We start from the raw sequence: 21,712 nt of genomic DNA, 5'->3' as shown, positions 1-21,712 counted from the left end.
ACAATAACAGACCAAATCAAATCTTTTCCATAGATGAGGTAGGGGAGCCCTTAAAAGGAACATGGTGATGGAAAAAATATGAAATGGGAGGAAAAATATCAGTATCTTTTGTGTTCCCTCTTAAAACGTTTGCATTCCCCAGACAAATTTTGCATTTGTTCGCAAAACCTTTGCTTCCCCTTTTAAAATGTTTGCGTTCTCCAACTTCTCCAAGAGAAACTCTGTGTTCTCTCAGAAAACCTTTGTGTTCCCTCTCAAAACTTTTACGTTCCCCAGAGAAACTTTGCTATCGCTCACGAAAACCTTTGCGTTCCCTCTCAAAACTTTTGCTTTTTATCAGGGAAACTTTGCATTTGCTTGCAAAACCTTTAATGTTCCATCGAGAAACTTGCGTTCACTCGCAAAGTACTCAAAATGTTTGCGTAAGAACGTAAAAGCATTGAAATATATTTCCTTCCATCTTATATTTTTCCATCACCATATTTGTTTAGAGTTTCACAAGGTAATGTTCAAAGCCACGCCCCATGTTTTTAAAATAAAATTTTCTATAAAATAACACCATATTTAATGGAAACTTACAGAAAAAGTTTTACAGAAAATCATGCCTTATCCTAATCCTTGACAAATCCTCTTTTACGCAGGCTTTTTATGATTTAATGGCTGGCTCAACTTACCCACACCAACCCAATTTTATAATATCCTACTTTTTGAATACAGAAAGAGGCACAAAAAATGTGCATATAATGCTCTGCTTACCATAGATGGTGACCATGAATTTCTTGGTTGAGATCTGGTTTTTAACGACCATTTTGATTTGATAAAGTCCAGCACAGTTCAGGAGCACCTTCTTTACTAAAGAAAGTAAATGGAGTACAATCCCAGGCTCTGAGAATAGCATTTGGAGCATTTAAAACATCTCCAATTGCTGCTTTACAGGTTGAAATGCCTTTAGAAAATAGGAAAATTAAGCTGGAAATGGCGTATTGGTGCTCCGTAAAGGGGCATATAGATGCTCATCCAGTTAAAGATGTGTTTAAAAAGTGTTGGGAGTATGAATATGCAAACTTAAATAGTTTTGGATGGAATGCTGAAAAGTTATCAAAGATACTGGAATAGATGGTATAGTCATGAGCAATACAGTAATTAAATCAATTGTACCCCCATGGCTGTACAGAATGCCTTTAGTGGATTTACAATTAAACATTATAAAGAATGAAAAGGATAGGTATTTACCTATGAATATAACAGTGGTAAATTATTTGAATCAAAACTATAACAATAGTGTTCAGATATTTACAGATGGGTCTAAAATTCCTCAATCTATATATACAGCAGCAGTATATATACCGCATATTAAACAAAGTACTGTTAAAAGGCTGTCTAATTATATCTCAGTATTTACAACAGAACTCATGGCAATATTAATAGCAATGTTATGGGTGGAAGAATGTAATATTAAGAATATAGTTATATGCTCTGATTCATTATCATCTTTGTGCAGCTTAAAAAGTTGATAGTCAGATGCTAGACAAGATATCCATATAGAATATGACATATTACAGATTTTGTACAGAATAAATCCATTTGATAAAAATATATATTTTTTATGGGTACCAGCTCATGAAGGCGTTGAGGGAAATGAGATAGTGGATAAGATGGCAAAAACCGGATTAAAAAAGGATGAAATTGACATAAAGATTCCATTAAGCAAAGCTGAAGCTAAGTGCATTGTAAGGACAGCTGTTATAAATATATGGCAAGAAAACTGGAATAAGGATTTAAAAGGAAGACATCTGTACAGTATTCAGGATAAAGTGGGGATTGAGAGGAGAAAATATGGATCCAGAAGAGATGATACAATTATTTTGAGACGACGCATTGGGCATACCAGATTCAATTATTATTTACACTTGATAGGCAAAAGTGAGACAGATGGGTGTATCCATCGTGGGGTGGCAGAAACAGTGGAGCATGTGCTTGTTCACTGTTAAGGATATAATAATGAACGGGCTCAACTTGTGGAAGAACTAAAAAAGATGAATCAATTAGCAATAAAAGATTTATTTCAGAGTGCACAGGTACAATCCAAAGTGTTTCCTATATTATTTAAGTTTTTGAGGGATACGCGTTTGGTATACAGAATATAAGGGATTTATATATATATATATATATATATAATTGTCTGATGATAGGGACATTTTTAGACAATGTCGTATGATATATGCACAAGCTAATATGTTAATCCGAAAATTTCATATGTGCTCAGGATCAGTGAAAACAACCCTTTTTAGAGCATTTTGTACCCCTATGTATACTGCTCATTTATGGCGCCGGTATAGGAAGAGCAGCATGCAGAAACTTACTGTAGCATATAATGATGGGATGAGGCTGCTGCTTAAGGTGCCACGGTGGAGCAGTGCGAGTCAGATGTTTGTCAGTGTTGGTGTGCCCACCTGCTCTGCAGTGCTGCGTAATATCATGTACAGAAGAATGTGTAGACTGACTGACTCAGCAAATAGTATAATCTTAGCACTAGCGAATCCAACACTAAGTTCAGTTAGATTCTTCTCCAGTATGTGGATCCACTGGCGTTTTAGCTTGTATGTAAACGTGTGATATTGTGTATTTTTGTTTTTTGTGTGTGTTTGTATTGGTAGTATTGTATTATATATATATGATATTAGTTTTCTTTTCCATCATTCTAGTCATCATTCACTCATCACACTCCTTCCCAGTAGGTGGCGGAAATGCACCAAAAACCGCCGCTCAGAAGAAGAAGAAGAAGAAAAAGAAGATGAAGCTTCACTGAAAATCGTTTCTTTTTTTGACACACGCTTCGGAGTCACTGTTATCATCACTAGTATATCGTCGTGTAAATTATGAAGTAAGCCTCAGTCGTTATAAAAATCTCTTTTTTTATTTCATGGTGTTAATAAACGTGGCCGTCAGTCGGGCCGTTCAGAAACATACTACGAATATTAATATCAATCGATGTCTGGTTTTGCTGAAATCGGCAACGTTATGAAGCACACCTTCAAATTATTTCAGATTTGTCTGCTAATATGCGGTAAGTGCTCAATTTCTGTTTTGTTTTTCTGCTCTGTTCTGAACACTTTCGTTTTCACTCTGACACCGGAAACAATTGCTGCGTCCGCCTACTACGTCCTAGTGTACTCCTTTAGACTCTCCTCGTGTGTTTGCAGTTTAAATATAATGATGCTTTAAAAAGTTAATGGTCAAACGTGTCATTACAAAAGTTGAAAATGCAGCAGGTGAAATATAACGTGGAGAACACTGAATAAAAATCTTTTTGTCAGGCTAAATACTGATAAATGATCACTCAAACCACTTTGTCTAACCTCTCTACTTAACCGACACATCCGTCATGTTTGTAGTTTTTAACACTTTTTTTAAAATCCGCGTTTGTAGTCCAAATCGAAATCACGTCAAACTCGCAATAGGTTGTGAGCAGGGACATAAACTTTTTTGCTCACCAGCCACTGTGGCTAGTGGTTTTCCAAAGTTACTAGCCGCTCAGCATTTTCACTGGCCACAATTTTGCTGTTTGGAAATTACATTTTATATGCTTAAAGTTGACTTTGGCATGCTTAAATTGCTTGACTTTAAGTCATTTTACTTGATTAAGAAGATTTAAAACCCTTTTAAACTTTCAAATGTAGAGTGACCATCCAAATCAAGACCACATTGTATCAACTGGTGTGTGCAGGTGGGCAATATGAGCATTGGGTAATAGGAGAAATTTAATATGTGGTGTTATTTCTGTTAAGCTATAAAAGAACAGAGCAAATTACAAAAACAATAGTACATTTAAACATATATTTTTCAGATACAGTAGGTGTATTTAATATGTATACATCTGTAGTTTGATTAACATTAATGACAAACAGGTATTTAACTGGGCTGCTGAATGCATGATGTAATATTCTGACACATATCCAGTAATTACCCACCTGTTTACATACACTTAAAGGGGTACTTCAGCGCTGGGAAGATGAAACTGTATTTAAACTGGGTCATTAATGTAGTAGAAATGTGAAATAATTTTTGAATTTGGTGCCTAGACTGAGAAAAGACAGAAAATATATTTTTGTCTCATGGGGTGAAAGACTACAATTCCCAAAATGCTTAGCTGCCCTGTGAGGCCACTCCCAAACCCACCGCTACTGGATTACTTGACTGAGTTAGAGAACAGACATTACTGTCGTCATGAACTTGTCTTCAATATAATGAGTGAGTCGCCGCTGAGGTAATCGCGACCGCGCTCGCTGCATATACATTCACAGCGCATGTTCAGTCTGGCGTTTTTTCAGTTCATGCCTTTGGAAGCTTAACTATCATAGAAATTCATTTGAGAAGTAAAAACACTTACATTGCTCAGCACAGCGCTATTTACATGGATGCCTGACGCTGCAGCTGCGCTGAGCTGTGAGTGTAATCTCCTATCCCTCATGTGCGGGTTGAAAACATGCAGAAATGGCTCCCTCTGCTGGCTGTAGTCTTTAGCCTCTGGCCAAAAATTCCTCTGATGACGCAAATATTGTCAATTTGCGTCATTGTAGGAATTTTTCCGGAAATACAATGCAACAATACTGCAAAATACTCCACACGATGGACATTTTGTCATCTGTGTGCACGTGTATTTGACTATTTAGGACAGGTGCAAGAAGAACTGTGTGTGTGTGTGTGTGTGTGTGTGCGTGTGTGTGTGTGTGTGTGTGAGAGAGAGAGAGAGAGAGAGAGAGAGAGAGAGAGAGAGAGAGAGAGAGAGAGATATGAATGTGTCATTCAACGTGTCATTCAACATTCAGTCTTGGCATTTCACTTGGCTGTAGGATGAAATTATATTCAACCCGCCAAAGTGGCTAGCGGGAGTGGCTGCCTATCCGCCACAGCTGAAATCTACCCGCATTTTGGCGGCCTGTCGGGTGTTACTGTCAAGCCCTGGTTGTGGGTTATTTCAGCCGTTAGAGTGTGCGTCGATCTGTACTTCGAATTCTGACAAGAAATAGTAAACCGTCCGGGTATCTTTGGCATACTCTTTTCAATATACTACGATTTGGGACATACTAATTCTTATTTCAAATAATATTTAGTATGGATAGTATGCGAATTGGGACGCAGGGCGAGGCTTGCTGCCTTCCCAGCTGTTCCCAACAGGTGTTGTGTAATATTCAGTTCCTGTGAACAACTGTTCCAGTGGGTGAAGTATACATGAATATTCATGATATTCCCTTGTTGTGAGCATGGCCTTGGATGGAACTGAAAATGTGAGTGCACGCTCCTCAAATCGCAACCTTTTTCATGGATTATTTCTAAAAGATAATAGTTAGCTACAATGTTAAGCATTAACTGTAACAGTCAGTTCACATTTTCAAAATAATGAATAGTTTGTGTAACACAGGGGTTAAAGCAAAAGCATTTTCCTTTAAACTAATGTATCTGCCAGGGGCGGAGCCACACTGTAAACCCAAAAGTTGTCATTAAAGGTGCACTATGGAACTTTCCGTCCACTGGAGGGCGCCTATTCAAAACAAATGCGTAGTTTGATGACGCAAAGTTCGAGCGCAGCATCTTGGGAGATGTGGTTTTCTCATCACAGCCGGTGGAAAATAGGACTCAGGCAGAAATCACGTTCATGCATGCGGTTATTAACGTTACTGTAGTCTAAAGCAGAGCAGGACCGAGTGTTGTAGACCTGAGCACTGCTGCTGGAGCGATTGTTAAACAAATACCCGCCTCGCGAATTTTTATTATGAAGAGACGGGAGACAGTCGCCGGTCGCCTGCACAGATCCGCTCTTCCGGTTATGATTTTGAGGTAATGGAGCTCTGTTTATCATATTAGATACATTTAAGTGTGTTTAAAACGATGTTATGACGTTACTCTGTGCGTTCACTTGTTCACACTGCTAAGAGTAAAGCGCTCCTGCCAAATAAAAGCCGAAACTGAGGGTAACGCAGATATGACGCAATTGATAGGCGACTGTCAAATGCAATGCTGAAACGTCCCGGTCCTTAGTTAAAATCGCAATTTTCTCACAATATACAAATAGTTGGAAACATCTGGGATATTGTAAGAACTCAACTGAACAAAATATATAACACTGGCCTAGTGGTTTTTGGATATTTTACTGCAAAAATACTACATAGTGCACCTTTAATTAAGAAATCAAGTTAAAATAACTTAACAATACTTAAAATACCAATTTTTGGCATCAAAACAACTCATTTGGCAGGACAAATCTGTTTAATTAATATTTTAAGTACTATGAGCTGCTCACAACTTGATTTTTTTTTATTTTATTGTTCACTATGTCTCTGTTTAAAATGTTTGGTTGAATTTGCTGACATATAGCAGCAGCAGGCCAGAACGGTAGAACCTTCTGAGGCTGAGAGAAGAAAGTTAAATAGGTAAGTTGAGATTTACACTCTTATCTTATTAATAATATCTTATTAATCATGTTGTTTTTTTGTTTTGTTTTTTGCTCCATACACGTTTTATTCTAATGGTATTTTCCCATTTTACTCTGGCAGCGGAACAAGTACACTGACTGTAAAGCAGCAGGTGGGAAGTCAGTGAAAGACTCAATACAGCAACGTTATGCTGGTAGGTGGTTAATGGTGAAATATACGTGTATATTTTATGGTTGTATATTTTATATTTTAAGGCATGGTTGCCTTTAAAATATTATTTTTTGTTGGTATTTTCTAGTTATAAACACGCTTGAGTTTATAGTTAGAGACTTTCTGTACAAACATTTGAATTTCCCGCTGTATAATTTTGTTCCCTGTCGAACGGTCAGTCGTACTGCGTCTATATTGGTATAGTTATGTACAAAATTATGTACAAAAACTGGACGAATCCCTTTATCATCGAATCGATATCTTGAGGTGTGGTAACTGTAGTATAAACGGAATAATTGACTCTGGACCGTTGAATTATTAGAAAAATAATGCACACCAGATAAAAATAATGCACACGCTTCGCGTCGTGAAGGCATCACCACCTCGGGTGTGCATTATTTTTCTAATAATTCAACGGCCCGGAGACAATTATTCCTTACATGTGGTGATAGCCGGTTTCGAAACACTGCTTCATAAGGCTTTGGTGCGTTATAAATCAGCATATTGAATCATGATTCGGATCACTTGTCAAACTGCTAAAATCAAAAGCTTCATGAAGCAGTGTTTTAACTGATTTAATTATGTTTTTAGTTAGGGCTGGGTGAATTTTTTTATTTTTATTTATTTATAAAAAAATAGATTTTCGATTCGATTTTTTTCCCCTGCCCCCCATTTAAATCAAAATAATGTATTTATAATTGAATTATTTTAAAAATATATATTTATTATATTTAATTAAAGTGTATCAACATAAAATTGCAAAGGCAAACCCTTTATCTCAATGAAAAGTCACTGTGCAGTGTGCAACAAAGATTGTTAAACATCCTTATTATTTATACTGTATTTGGATTGAGCTAATAAACAACAAAAAATCCTGAGGTAACTCTTAGTTGAATGTTGAATTGAACATATAAACAGTAACACTATTCGAGGGGGAGAGAATTTTTTTTTTTTTAAATCAATTTTTTGAAAATATGAATCGATTTGACCTACCAACTCGATTTTTAAATCAAATCGATTTTTTTCCCAGCCCTATTTTTAGTACATTAATGGATCATGAGAGAGGAGTGTCATTGCTGAATATGCAGGCCTCACTGAGCCCTCAGATTTCAACACAAATATCTTAATTTGTGTTCCAAAGATGAATAGAGATCTAATGGGTTTGGAACAGCATGTAATAAATTACAATATTTTTATTTTTGGGTGAACTAGCCCTTTAAACCTTCATAGACTTCGTAGTTGATCTGAGTAAATGTGCACAATTATTTGGATGCTGTTAAAAATACATTTAAAAAACAATGTATTAATAACAAGTGGTTGGATTTAATAAAAATATTTTTTTACTTCCACTCAAGTTGTCAGAGCCAACTGAGGTCTGAACTCTAGTGCTTCAAGGACTCGTGTTTGGAGATGATTCCCTTGCTTTCTTTAAGACATGTTTGGTAAGTGTTGCTAGTAGAAAATAATGTCCAAAAGACATTCACACTGACTCACACATACATGTTCATACTCCATCATTCACACTCACTATATCAATTTTAATCTAAAGGGTTTGTTCACCCAAAAATTTGAATATTGTAATTTATTACTTACCTGTATGCTGTTCAACATCCGTAAGACCTTTGTTTGTTTTCGAAACACAAATTAAGATATTTTTAATTAAAAATCCAAGTGGTATCTGTCCCTCCATAGCGATCCAACGTAACTATTACGTAACGTAACTAAGAAAGGCAAGACAGACATCATTAAAGGGATAGTTCACCCAAAAATTTAATTCTGTATACATTTCTTTGTACTGATGAGTCTGCTTTGGGCCACAACCAACTTTTTTTAAAATGTCTTCCTTTGCATTCAGGAGATGTATACAGAATTAGATTTTTGGGTGACCTATCCCTTTAATGATGTCCTTCTTTCCTTTCTGAACACTAAAAGTGAAAGATACGTTGGATCGCTATGGAGGAACGTATATAATTTCATTAAAAATATCTTAATTTGTATTACAAAGGTCGACGTGAGGGTAATAAATGACAGAATTCTCATTTTTGGGTGAAGTAACACTTGTTAGTTGAAATGTATACAAGCTTGCATGCATGTGAATTAATTTTATTTATCTTCACTAGATGTCCAATGATCGCAGCGTGAATCTTGACTTGCCAGTGGGGATTGTATTAGTTGAGCATGAGATGACTCTTCAGTCCCTCAACTGTCTCCATTTCTCTCGCTCCTCATTGGGATTGTAATTTAGGGAAAGGTGGTGATGGACCATTTACACAAACTTCCTAAAGTACACATTTGAATTTGTTCAACACATTCTCCTTTCCATGGGGCAGAAAGACCTGCAGCCTAAAATACAATCCTTGGCTAACCAGCTGTTGGTTAAAAATGAGAAGACAAGATCAGCACATGCATTTAAATTTGTGCATATTTTTTATTTATTTATGTTAAGATACATCATTAAGTGGGGCCTTTTTGTTTTGTGCTTTTCCTGTCAGATAAGAAGCAAACCGTAAGACTTTCACCCCCATAGGATAAATGCCTTTTTCTTGCAGGGGGTGTAGTTTAGTTGCATTTTATGACAATACACTCAAAATTGTCTCTCAATTCTTTAGAATGACCACAAACCTGTGGTATTTATAACACGCATTGCAACTGGCCCATTTTGTACCAAAAATATAGTTTACAGTTTTGTTGTTCATGTGTCTTGTAAAAATATGACTTAATGTGATCTTACTGTTAAAAATGAAAGCTTACTATTAAAAATGTGAACTTACTGTTTAAAATGAGCTATGATTTTGTTAGTCTGTTTAAAATGTGAGTTTATTTAAAATTAGCTATGGTTTTGTTTGTCTTTAAAAAATGTGAACTTATTGTTTAAAATGAGCTGTGGTCTTGTTTGTCTTTTAAAAATGTGAGCTTACTTAAGTAGCATGAAGAAAATGACATTTATAAAAGTACCGAATGATGCCATTGTGTCAGAAACCAACAGCTAAATCTTTGGTTTTAAGGTAAAATAAATATTCCCAGGAGACCCATTGATCCCAGAAGTCACAACTTCTGAAGACTTCGCATGCGTAGAATCATTCTGGTTGGATAAAAACAAAAACACCTTGTGGGGTCTTTAACACCTTGCAAAGTCAGTCAAAAAATCAACAACATTTATTTTTCAAAAAAATCTAAGTTAAAATCAGTAAAATACTCTAGACAAACTTTACTCATATTTTCGTTGACCGAAGAGAAACATCAGGGCCTGTATTTCTCAAACATTTTAGAATTACTCACAAGAAAACAAAATTATTGGCTCAAAGCTGCGCTTAAAAGTTAGTTATCAAGCATCCCAATCATACTTTAAGTAAAGTGTATGACTAAATTTTAAGTGTCAGTCTTAGAGTCGATTCACGACACTTTGCTGTGCCACAAACGGGATTTTGGATGATGTTATAGGCATGAACCAATCACTGAATAGATGTCCTTATTTAAGAATATTCTCAGATAAATTCACATTGAATGGTGAAATTCCTAAAAGGAGTATACATTCAACACACATTTGAAAATAAAGAATTATTAAGACAATACATTATAATATACACATTTGAAATGAAAGATAAACATGTTTTCCACCATGTCTTAACCAGAGCTGAAAAAGATGATAACTGCTCTGTCCAAACGATACCGTTTTATTAACTGGTTAAAATGGTTAAAATTAACACATAAGACTAAAATAGCACTTTGAGAAGCTTGATAAATATGGGCCCAGGGCCCAGTAGAGAGAGGGAGAGATTTTATTTTTCAACTTTCAACTGTATTTTCTCTTTGTAAAACATCCACTGTATATACATGAATGTAAAAGGAGCACTTTTCCCTGCTCTCTGAAAAATGTTGTTTTATATTTTCATCATGTTTCAGTACATTTTAGTAAGATAATTATTGTACAGTGCAATATAAACATAACCTTTGTTTATATCCATCACATTTAAATAGATCTGCATTGCTTTAAAAAAAATTGTGTACGTGTGTGTTTTAGAAAGAGAGAAAGAAAAAAACATATTGTCCTATAATGATCAATGCTTTAAGTGGCCAAAAAGAGTTACCAGTGTTCTATTATTATTATTATTATTATTATTATTTATTTTTTGCTTACTCCCCTCCTTCCCTGAGGTAACAACAACTATATTGAAGGGGTTTTATGTACAGCATAGCGTTGCAAACTTCTGGAAAAGAAAATAAGGGACAATCGTGGCATAAATAAGGGACATAATATGTGACACTCAAAATATGTGTACTGTACCACACACAGTATGTTATTTCAGTGTCTGCAGTTAAGTGTGTGTATAAAGACATTTAATGTGATGGATGTATATTTAGTGAGTAATTCAATATTTTGTAGTGGGGGTCAGAATGACAATTTTCACAGGGGTGTAAAAATGTCTTCAGAAAGATGCCATCATTATTTATTTTCCCACAGAGATTGGTAGGTCTATTAGTGAAATCTGTTGACTTTAGAAATCTTTGTTGCATTATCAGCCAACAGTGACATTTCAAAAAAGGGAAAAAGCACTTTTTTGATCAAAGTTTGCACGCCTGTAATTCATTTTGAAGATACCTTAATGTCCTTTCAAATTCTAATTCTTAAAACACTTTTTTACTTTCGGTTCCTTAATTTTAAGGCCCATTCATTTCCAGAGATATAGGGATCTCAATGTGGCTCCATGAGTTAATTGGTAACCATTTTCAATGTTCTCATACTTTCTGAACAACAAATAAACTAGAAATATATCTATTTTTTTAAGATACATTTCTTTTAGATACACAATTAAACATGCCATCAATACTATTTTTCCCATACCGTGCCTGTAACTCTAAAAATATGAAATATATCTCAATATACTTCTATATTCTCGTTCTTAATACAATTTTCTTTTGTAACCTTAATTTTAAGGGCCCTATATGGTGTCCCATAGGCATAATGGGACTCCATCCTCAAATTATTGAATATTTATTTTCTACACCAAGGGATATTAAATTTCATCAACCTCTATTCAAAATTATAAAACAGAAAAGGTCTCCTTTTTTATTTTTTTCTCAGGAAGATACATAGATGGCATACAATTTGAAAGCATAATAACTGGACTTTGAAATTTCAGCCAATAAAATATTTTATAAAACAATGGCACTTAAAATGTTGAACTAAATGTTGTTGCAACCATATATATGAATAAATGAAAATGCATATTTTTAAATTAAAGAGAACTTAGAGGGTTGCTTTTGATGCTTGAGACTTTATTGGTTATTTTGTGTTTGAATAGCCTAATACATTTATGCTCCCCCCAAAACACGACAAGTTACATAAATATAAAATGTTTTTTTTTTTTCTCTATTTAACTGCATTAACTCACAATAGTGAAAGATGACTTTCCTTTATGATCACGTCTTCCCTCATGGAGAGTGCATGTTTTTTTTGCATGGCTGAATGTTGGACTCACGAACAATTATCACGTTGTTTGCATCTGCCCAAACTGATTTGCCGAAAATCTAAACTCGAACAGTTAAAGGGAATCTTATGCTTAGCGCGAGCATAGCGGTCACCGGCAGAGGATACTGCTGGGTCATAAAGCCTTCCGCGAACGGTTATTCTCGGTGGGAAGAATTAGGAAGCGTTTAATGTGAAAGGCGCTCTGAAAAGCGGCAGCGCTGCCAAAGGATTAAAACAGATGTGCAAAAGTCCCGGTTCGCTAAAGTCACGTTCTGGGCGCACAGAGAGGTGGCGGTACGCTCAAGAGCTATATTTGGAAGTGGCGGTACTGAGTACCGGCATGTACCGGCCCACTTAAGGCACTAATAATGATGATGATACAATTTTATTTTGGTTCTTGCTATGGAATGTGGAAGCCCCTCACGTGGTCTGCAGATGAACCCCCCCCACCACCCCGAAATCACGCCTAAAGTAGCTGAGTCAAAGTTCAAGCCAATCATTTGTTTCATTTGATTCCTAGCTGAAACAACCGCAGGTTGTAGGTCATCAGCGGTATTTCAAATATGCAACTACAAAGGTCATATAGCTCCCACAAGGTCAAAGGTCACAGCAACGTGGGTGGTCAAGGTCAAACGTGGGGGAGGGGAACGATGTGGGTGGTCCAGTCAGTAAGTGGGCGTGGTAGGTCAAAGGTGACCATCAATCATTTTGACATTTGCCATAGCATATGAACTACTATCCTATTCCCTTTCAGTGACAGACGAATTGTCGATTTAATTTGAGTGTAAACTAAACAAGCCAATAAACATTGGCATGCAGTTAGCACATTCCATGCAGCACGGATATAAATAAGGAAGTGGATGCACCGCATTTTTGCTTTCTGCTTTGGAGCTGAACGATTGCTGTTCCTACCGTGGTCATTTTCTAAGAAGGTGTTTCTGACAAGTCTTCTCTTCACGAGGACACTTTTTGGTCTGGTGCGGGTAAAACAGCGTGAGTAGTGGCATGAGCACATGTGACAACAACAGCTGTTTTCACAGCTCAGAATGTGTGCGTCTTGTGAGTTGGGAGTGCTCACAAAAGGCTTGCACTATTAGAACTGTTGTGGAGTCGCGGACATCTCCCCTGTTCGCTTCAAGCACCACTAAGAGTAGTTTTCCTTTCTAAAATAGCTTACACAGTTTGACCCAGCATCTTTTTTATTTTTTTGTAGTTTGTAGAACGAACAAATGAATGTCACGTAGACACGGAAATTGTAGCTTGTTTAAATATTTACGTATCAGCTAAGGTAAATTAAAAGCAATACTCACGTATCCGTGTATCAAGTTATTAACATAGCCTATGAGACGGTTCAACTGTCAGTTTAAATTTAAAAGGTTGATAGTCGCGCTTCAGAACAATGACGACGATTACAGGTCTTCCAGTGGTTGTCCAGATACCTTGGCACAACCTTAAGCAATGGCCCTGGACGGTGGTTCAATGTCAATGTTGTGACAACACTGAAACAACCTTCACCACACAATGTAGTTATAGCAACCTTTTGGCCATGTTGTGTCAATGTTGTTAGAAGGTTGAGTACGTTGTGCCAACGTTGTGTGTTTGCTGGGCACTTCCTCAACCGCCACAGGTCAGATTTTCCATCACAGTCAAGAGAGCTTATTAGTTACGATAACGAATATTTATTTTTGCTAATTATTATTTTATTTCAGTTCGTTTTTCAGTAGGAGTAGTTAGTTTTGTTTAGTTTTAATTTTTCATTTATTCTGAATTTTTAATTTTATTTCAGTTTACGAAAATGTTTTTTGACCAATAGTTTTAGTCTTAGTTTCAGTTTTCGTTTTGTGTAAGAAAATTACCATATTTAAAACTTCATAAAGTAAATTATCAAGCTTCCCACAGATTGCCTCCCGTATACGGAAAAAGTGTAAAGCCTCTCGCAGTTCAAAATGCTTACGCTACATCGGACAACATTGCACACCAGTTAGGCTTTTTTCAGATTTGGCGGTAACCAAGTTAAAAATAAAACTCTGTTGAGGATGAAAAAAGGTGCTGCAACAATTTGCCGATTATTTAAAAGAAGAAAAAAAACTTTTTAAAAATTAAATTAAAAATTAAAAATTATGTTAAAATATCCTAGTAGACCCCATGAGCCAAATTATGAACCTATAAATGAGCATACTAGGAGCCATTTAATAAGTCAAATTATGCTTAGACAAGACTGATCACTGATTCACTGATCTCAGCAGCAGTGTTATATGAGTTTAATCTCTGAGAAACTGTTTCTGTTTGTTCTGCAGGAGTGATTGGTGCTGAAGCAGATGAAGTGAAGACAGTGTCAGTGATGGAGGGAGATTCTATTACTCTGAGCCCTGATCTCACTCAAACACCGGGAGTTATTCTGATGCTGTGGAGGTTTGAAGATGAAGGTTCCACTATCGCTCAAATCGATGGAAAAGAGATCTCATATCCCTATCTCACTGAGATATTCAGAGGCAGACTGCAGCTGGATCTGACTGGATCTCTGACCATCAAGAACATGAGAATCAAACACTCTGGACTTTATAAACTACAGATTGACCACAGCACTGGGACCTCACGGATGACATTCAGTGTTACTGTCTTTGGTGAGGACACTTGTATTATTGAATAGTTAGATGTTTTTGATGTTTTTTTATTAACAATTAAACTGAATTAAGCTGAGAATTAAAGTTCCACCAGCAAATATTACTATAATGTGTTCAACATCGTTACTGAATTATACTTTCAGTATTGTTGTTTGAATATCATCATGAGTGTGATTGGGCAGCAGATGGTCACATGACTGAACAGCAGCATGATGGCGAGTGTGATGCTGCTTATATACTAGTTTAAGAAGTAATGTCATATTGAGCGATTTACCATTTTACATTCAATATGGTCAGATTTTTTTCATTTAATTTCATTGGCAGTAACAATGCAATAATTCAAAGCAGGAGCAATTGTTGTATAGAATAAGGATTTCTCATTCTATCTATTAAACAGACAAGTGCAATTAACTAATTGACTGTTAAACTTGATATTCTAGTGCCAGTGTTCAATATGTTTAATCTGTCGGTGAATCTGTTTCTTGTAGAGTCTCCATCTGTGATTGGTGGAGGTGAGGCTGGAATGAAGAGTGTATCAGTGGCGGAGGGAGATCTTGTCACTCTTCAGACTGATGTGACTAAAACACACGGAGATGAGCTGATAGTGTGGAGGTTTGGAGATGAAAGAAAACTCATCGTTAAACGTGATATAGAGGCCAAGAACTCATATGAGACTGATGAGAGATTCAGAGACAGACTGAAGCTGGATCAGACTGGATCTCTGACCATCACACACACCAGAACCACAGACTCTGGACTCTATACAGTGAAGATCAGCAGCAGCAGTAGCAAACAGACGATATTCAAGAGATTTAGTGTTACTGTCGGTGGTGAGTAACTTAACTTTTAATGTAATGATTTTTTTATCAGGACCGGTATTCATAAAGAATCTTAATGCAAAGAGTAGCTCCTAGAACAAAATTCTAAGAAATTTCTTAGAAATGTGGGCGTTTACTCTTAAAATTAACTAAAAAAAATCCTAGTAAAGAAAAAAGTATTTCAGAGAGCATCTTAACCCTTAAAAGAGGTCTTAAGGTCAAATTTGTTAGGAGCACGGACGAGGACTTTTAAGAGGCTTAAGAGTTTCTTTAGCAGTGGAGAAAATGGCAGAAAGACAAAGAGGCAATGGATGACAGTGAGTTAATAAGACGCTATAGATTAGATCGTGCAGGGAGCATGTTTGTGACGGATATTATTAGAGACACGCTAACATCTCCGACACAACGCAGGAATGCAATAGCGCCAGAAATGAAAGTAATTGCTACATTACGATATTTGGCAACTGGGAAAATGCAACAATGCAGCAGTGATGATTTAGGTCTGTCACAACCTTCTGTAAGCAGAGTGATCCCACAAACTATTACAGCACTTTCAGAACCTCATATTGTGTGACAGTTCATTTAATTTCCACTGGACATTCCCACCTTACAGGCTCAAAAATCTGCATTATATAGCAGGCTTCCCTGGTGTTGTCGGAGTAACCGATGGAACCCACATCCGAATTATTGCACCGTCGAAAGACGAGGACGTTTATGTCAATAGAAAGAGGTACACAGCGTAAACGCTCAAGTTGTTTTCAGTGCATATTATCGGATTTTAGACATTGTTGCAAAATGGCCCGGCGCAACACATGATGCCAGGATACTGGCGAAGAGTGGCCTGGAACAACTGTTTGAAGGATGTCGTGTTCCAGCAAATAGCCACTTGTTAGGGGACAGTGGTTATCCTTGTAAACCATGGCTCCTCACACCTTACTTCTGTCCTGACTAGGAGTCACAGTTAAATTACAACAGGTAATAGTGACTGCATACAATTAATATGTGTGGAACAACAAATGTGTTGTAGAAGTATTTGTAGGTTACACCCATAAATAACCAGTATGGTTTGAAAATATGCAGTGAAATTCTGTTAATTTTCATTAACTCACAAAGCTCACAAGAAAACACAAGCTGTAGTTGAGCGCGGTATTGGTCAACTAAAGTGAGAAAAATGTGTAAAGCTTTCACATTTTGCATGGAGAGGTGCGACTGGCACCAGGAAATGTCTGCAAAGTGATAACATCCTGTGCAGTGCTCCATAACATCTGTAAAGCTAGACAAATTGCAGGCGCTCCCACGGACAATCACGCTGATGAAGAGGATGATGAAGCATACCCTCCACAAGGGAGGGATCTGTCTCAAAGTGGGAATCCCTACAGAGCCCAGTTTACAAATTTGCATTTCATTTAAGTTACAGGGAATGCAATATAAATATTGTTACTAAACAGACACACCAGAACTACAATTTTAATGAGAGAGAAATTGTCATGACGAAATACAAGAAGCAATTGCAAGTAAACCATTTTAATAGTAGAATACATAATATGAACAAAGTCACAGAGTCCAGGAATGACAGGTAGCGCAGTACCTAAGATGGTCAGACGATGAGGTGAGATGAAGGTGCGCTGATGCAGGTGCAGACGGGAACCAGACACAGAACAAATCCACAGAGAACACCGAACAGGAACAGGATATACAGGACTGGAACGCCGAACAGGAACAGGGAGACACAGCACTGAGGACCTCAAATAACGATCTGACAAAGGAGATGAAAACTGATGAGTCTTTATAGGTGAGGGTGATTAGTTGCAGCTGGTGCTGATAATCAGATCAGCTGGATCACTGATCAAACAATTAGGCTCAGAACGCCCACTCATGTACCCACATACACATGACAACACAGACACAAGATAAGCAGGAAACAATGCATTCATAAACTGCGACAGTACCCCACCTCCTAGGAACGCTTCCTGCCGTTCCCAGACTCCCTTACCTGTCAATTGTAATCATCAATAAGGGAGTGATCCAGGATGTCTCTAGCAGGTACCCAACTTCCCTCCTACGGACCGTAACCTTCCCAGTCCACCAAGTACTGGAAGCCTGGACCCCTCCGCCTAGAGTCCAGAATGCGATTGACTGAATAAGTAGGTTCCCCGTCTACGAGTTGCAGCGGGGGAGGAACTGGGACTGGTGGATTAATACGTGAATGAAACACGGGTTTAACTTTGGATACATGAAAGACGGGATGAATCCTCTTGTACACTGGAGGGAGGTTGAGGCCATGTAAATGAAAGACGTGATTAACGACTATCAAAGCTGTCTCCTTGGCTGATGGTAATTTGGGCGAAAAAAAGTGCCCACCGAGCCTGCCTGGAGTTCAATCTTTTAGCAGTTCTAATGTATTCCAAGTTCTTATGGTCCATCCAGCTGATAAAAGGTACCCCCGAGCCTTCTAACCAATAACGTCATTCCTCCAATGCTAACTTAACTGCCAACAACTCTCTGTTACCAATGTCATAATTACGTTTGTCAGGGGATATGCGATGAGAAAAAAAATGTGCAAGGATGCATCTTGTCGTCTGTGGGAGAACGTAGGGATAACACTGCACCTACCCCCCACCTCTGACGTGTCGACCTCCACCACGAACTGACGTGACGGATCAGGGGCGATTAAGATGGGGGCTGAAACAAAGCAACCCTTCAGTTTGACAAACACAGCCTCGGCTGTGTCTGACCACCTGAAGGTGGTTCTGGGGGAGGTCAAGGCAATCAGAGACGCGGCAAGCTGGCTAAATTTGTAAATAAACCGGCGGTAGAAATTGGCGAATCCCAGAAACCTCTGTAGGGCCTTACGGGAATCTGGACTTGGCCAATCTACCACAGCCTTAACCTTCTCAGGATCCATACGCATTCCCTCAAAATGATGTACCCCAGAAAAGGAACAGACTGTGCATGAAAAACTCATTTCTCCGCCTTGACAAAAAGCCCATTAACTTGCAACCTCTGAAGCACTCGTTGTACGTGCTGCACATGTTCCTGGAGAGAAGAAGAAAAAATCAATATGTCATCCAGGTAGACATATATGAACTGATCGACCATATCTCGCAGCACGTTGTTGACGAGTGCCTGGAAGACCGCTGGGGAGTTGGACAGCCCGAATGGCATGACCAAATATTCAAAGTGCCCCTGGGGGTGTTAAAAGCGGTCTTCCATTCATCCCCCTCCCTAATGCGGACCAAATGATAAGCATTACGTAAATCCAATTTTGTGAAGATCGATGCTCCCTGCAACCTCTCGAAAGCTGAAGACATCATCGGCAAAGGATAAGCAATCTTTACCATGATGTTGTTCAGCCCCCGGTAATCAATGCAAGGTCGCAGAGATCCGTCCTTTTTCCCCACAAAAAAGAACCCTGCCCTAGCTGGAGAAGAGGAATGGCGAATGAACTCCGTTGCCAGTGAATCAGTATATTTCTCCATAGCTTCCCTTTCTGGTATAGAAAGTGAATATAACTTGCCCTTAGGCGGTGACTGGCAGTAACTCTAATGCACAGTCATAGGTACGATGCAGAGGGAGAGATGCAGCACGAGACTTACTGAACAACTCCTTCAGGTCACGGTACTCAGCGGGCACATTAGACAAATCCACGGCTTCTTCCGGAAAAACAGAGACAGAAACAGACGGACAAGCAGACACAAGACAAGACTCATGACACTTATTACTCCAAGCCAAATTAGACTTCTGACACCAATCCACTCTCGGGTTATGATGGACCAACCAGGGGTGACCAAGAACAATGGGTGCAAGGGGAGAGTCCAGAGTGATTGCCTGACGTGATTAGGGTGATGTCTTCAGTCGTAAATGAAATGGTGGGGAGATCCTGACCATTCAGGGCATGAACAGCAATCCGGTTGGTGAGGGGTTTGAGGGGAATCTGATGTCTGTGTGCAAATGTGCAGTCCATGAAGTTACCTTCAGCCCCAGAGCCCAGAAGTGCCTGACAATCGTGGGTGTTGACTGACCATCTTAACCTTACTGGGAGGAGCGTAGATGTAGATGAGGTCTTCTCGGCGGAGATCCCACCCGATAGTAGCCTCATATTTACTATCGGGCCTTGACCTTTTACGGGGCAGTTGTAAGCAAAGTGGCCCGCTCCCCGAGTACTCTGGCCGCCTCTCTCCCGGCGACGGCCCGATCAAAAACTCTTATCATCTCAGCGGAGAGTGTCTGAAACGAGGCGGAGCACGGATCCTGATTCTCCCACACCGCCGTTCGCCAAAGCGCTGTTCTCCCAGTCAGAAGCGTCAACACAAATGCAACCTTGCAAGTGCACAAATGCAACACAAATGCAAGCCGTTCATTGTTGAAAGTCCTGGGTTGAAGAGAGAAATGCATGGAGCAATGTGTTAGAAAGGCTCTGCAGTAATTGGGTTCACCAGAATATGACTCAGGAACTGGTAGACGGGGCTCCAACTGGGAAGGGCTCTCTGGCGATATGGGGAGAACGGGCGGTGTGGGCGGTGCAGTGGGAGTTCGCAGAAGTTGGAATTGCTGGGTGAGCTCGGACACCTGCGTCACCAGGGCCTGAACAGGACGACCCGTGTCATTCAAAGTCCTTCAGCCCGGTGGATGAATTACTCGCTTCTTCCATAGAGTGGTCAGATCGTTCTTTCATGACGAATTACAAGAAGCAATTGCAAGTAAACTCTTTTAATAGTAGAATATATAATATGAACAAAGTCACAGAGTCCAGGAATGACAGGTAGCGCAGGGACTAAGATGGTCATACGATGAGGTGAGATGAAGATACGCTGGTGCAGGTGCAAATGGGAACCAGACACAGAACAAATCCACAGAGGACACCGAACAGGAACAGGATGAACAGGACTGGAACACCGAACAGGGAGACATACAGCACTCGGGTCCAGTGATGGGAATAACAGCGTTATAGATAAACAGCGTTACTAACGGCATTATTTTCAGTAACGAGTAATCAAACAAATTACTGTTTCCCCCGTTGCAACGCAGTTACCGGTACTGAGAAAAAAATGCGGTGTTACTATAATTGAGCTCACTGAAGCGGTTTTCATCCGAACAGGCACAAACTCTGTCAGCGGACCTGCAGCTATGTGTGTGTGTGTGACACACACTGGCGCGCATGCGACCAGCGATCAGGAGTCAGAGCGATGGCATGTCCAATGACTTTAAAGGTAGCTTTCGCAAATTGGAAGCATAAGCACTACATTTCCCCGCGTTGAGGTGAAAGGTAAGAATGTTGTAATGTGCAACTTATGCCCAGAAGAGTCTCTCCTCGTCGGTGAATGCAAAAGATAATGTGACCTCCACTACCAAATGATTAGACAGACCCACGACATTAAAGACACCAAAACTAGGTTTTTCTCGCGAGAAAGTTGATAAGCCCGCCATACAAACAAGACTTGAGAGCACTTCACTTCTTGTTAAACTATTTACTTTTGTGAGGAAGAAAGTACTTCAAGCAGGCTACAGTATGTCTACCAGTTGTGTGACAGTTTTAGAATTTTAATGTGCACTACAAAGAGTCTAGTCTATGTAAATTAGGCTAATATATTTATTATTATTAATATTTTCTTTTTTTGTATACTTTTCTTAAGGAGCATCATTTATTTTTAGATTTATTTGATGGCCAGTTGGGGTCTGTGCAATAAATATTACAGTTCTAAAAAAAATTATTTTGTTTTATTGTTCCACTATATTTACAATAATGTATTGAATTTGATAGGTCTTTCACATTGTCCCACAGCAACATTAAAATAGTGTAGATTAGTGTACAATGTTTTATAATAATAATTGATTATATTTAGTGTCCATTTCATTCATTTAACATTTTTGGAGGCATCCAAGTTAATTAACATATTTTAACATTTAAAAATAAAAGTTATAAACACTTGTCTGTTCTACTCATTTCAACTGACTTGTGAAAACTGAAAAAAAAATATTATATATGACTTATAGCAGTTTTTTTATTTTTATTTTTTACAGTAACGCAAATAGTTACTTTCCCTGGTAACGAGTTACTTTTATTATAGAGTAATTCAGTTACTAACTCAGTTACTTTTTGGAACAAGTAGTGAGTAACTATAACTAATTACTTTTTTAAAGTAACGTCCCCAACAC

At 38.3% G+C, this 21,712-nt stretch overlaps 1 protein-coding gene across 1 annotated transcript in view; it reads left to right on the top strand.

The window, feature by feature from the left end:
- The first annotated feature begins 2,801 nt into the window (after window positions 1–2,801).
- Window positions 2,802–21,712, top strand: part of LOC137040105 (muscle M-line assembly protein unc-89-like) — a 72,921-nt gene continuing 54,010 nt past the window's right edge. The window contains exons 1-3 of the mRNA XM_067415517.1: window positions 2,802–3,067; window positions 14,412–14,738; window positions 15,227–15,568. Coding sequence (XP_067271618.1) covers window positions 2,992–3,067; window positions 14,412–14,738; window positions 15,227–15,568 — 745 coding nt within the window. The 5' untranslated portion in view covers window positions 2,802–2,991. The remainder of the gene's footprint in view (window positions 3,068–14,411; window positions 14,739–15,226; window positions 15,569–21,712) is intronic.

This window comes from Pseudorasbora parva, chromosome 14, assembly GCF_024679245.1.
Source record: "Pseudorasbora parva isolate DD20220531a chromosome 14, ASM2467924v1, whole genome shotgun sequence".
Taxonomy (NCBI): Eukaryota; Metazoa; Chordata; class Actinopteri; order Cypriniformes; family Gobionidae; genus Pseudorasbora; species Pseudorasbora parva.
Note: the sequence above shows the minus strand (reverse complement) of the source record. Positions and strands in the feature narration are given on the sequence as shown.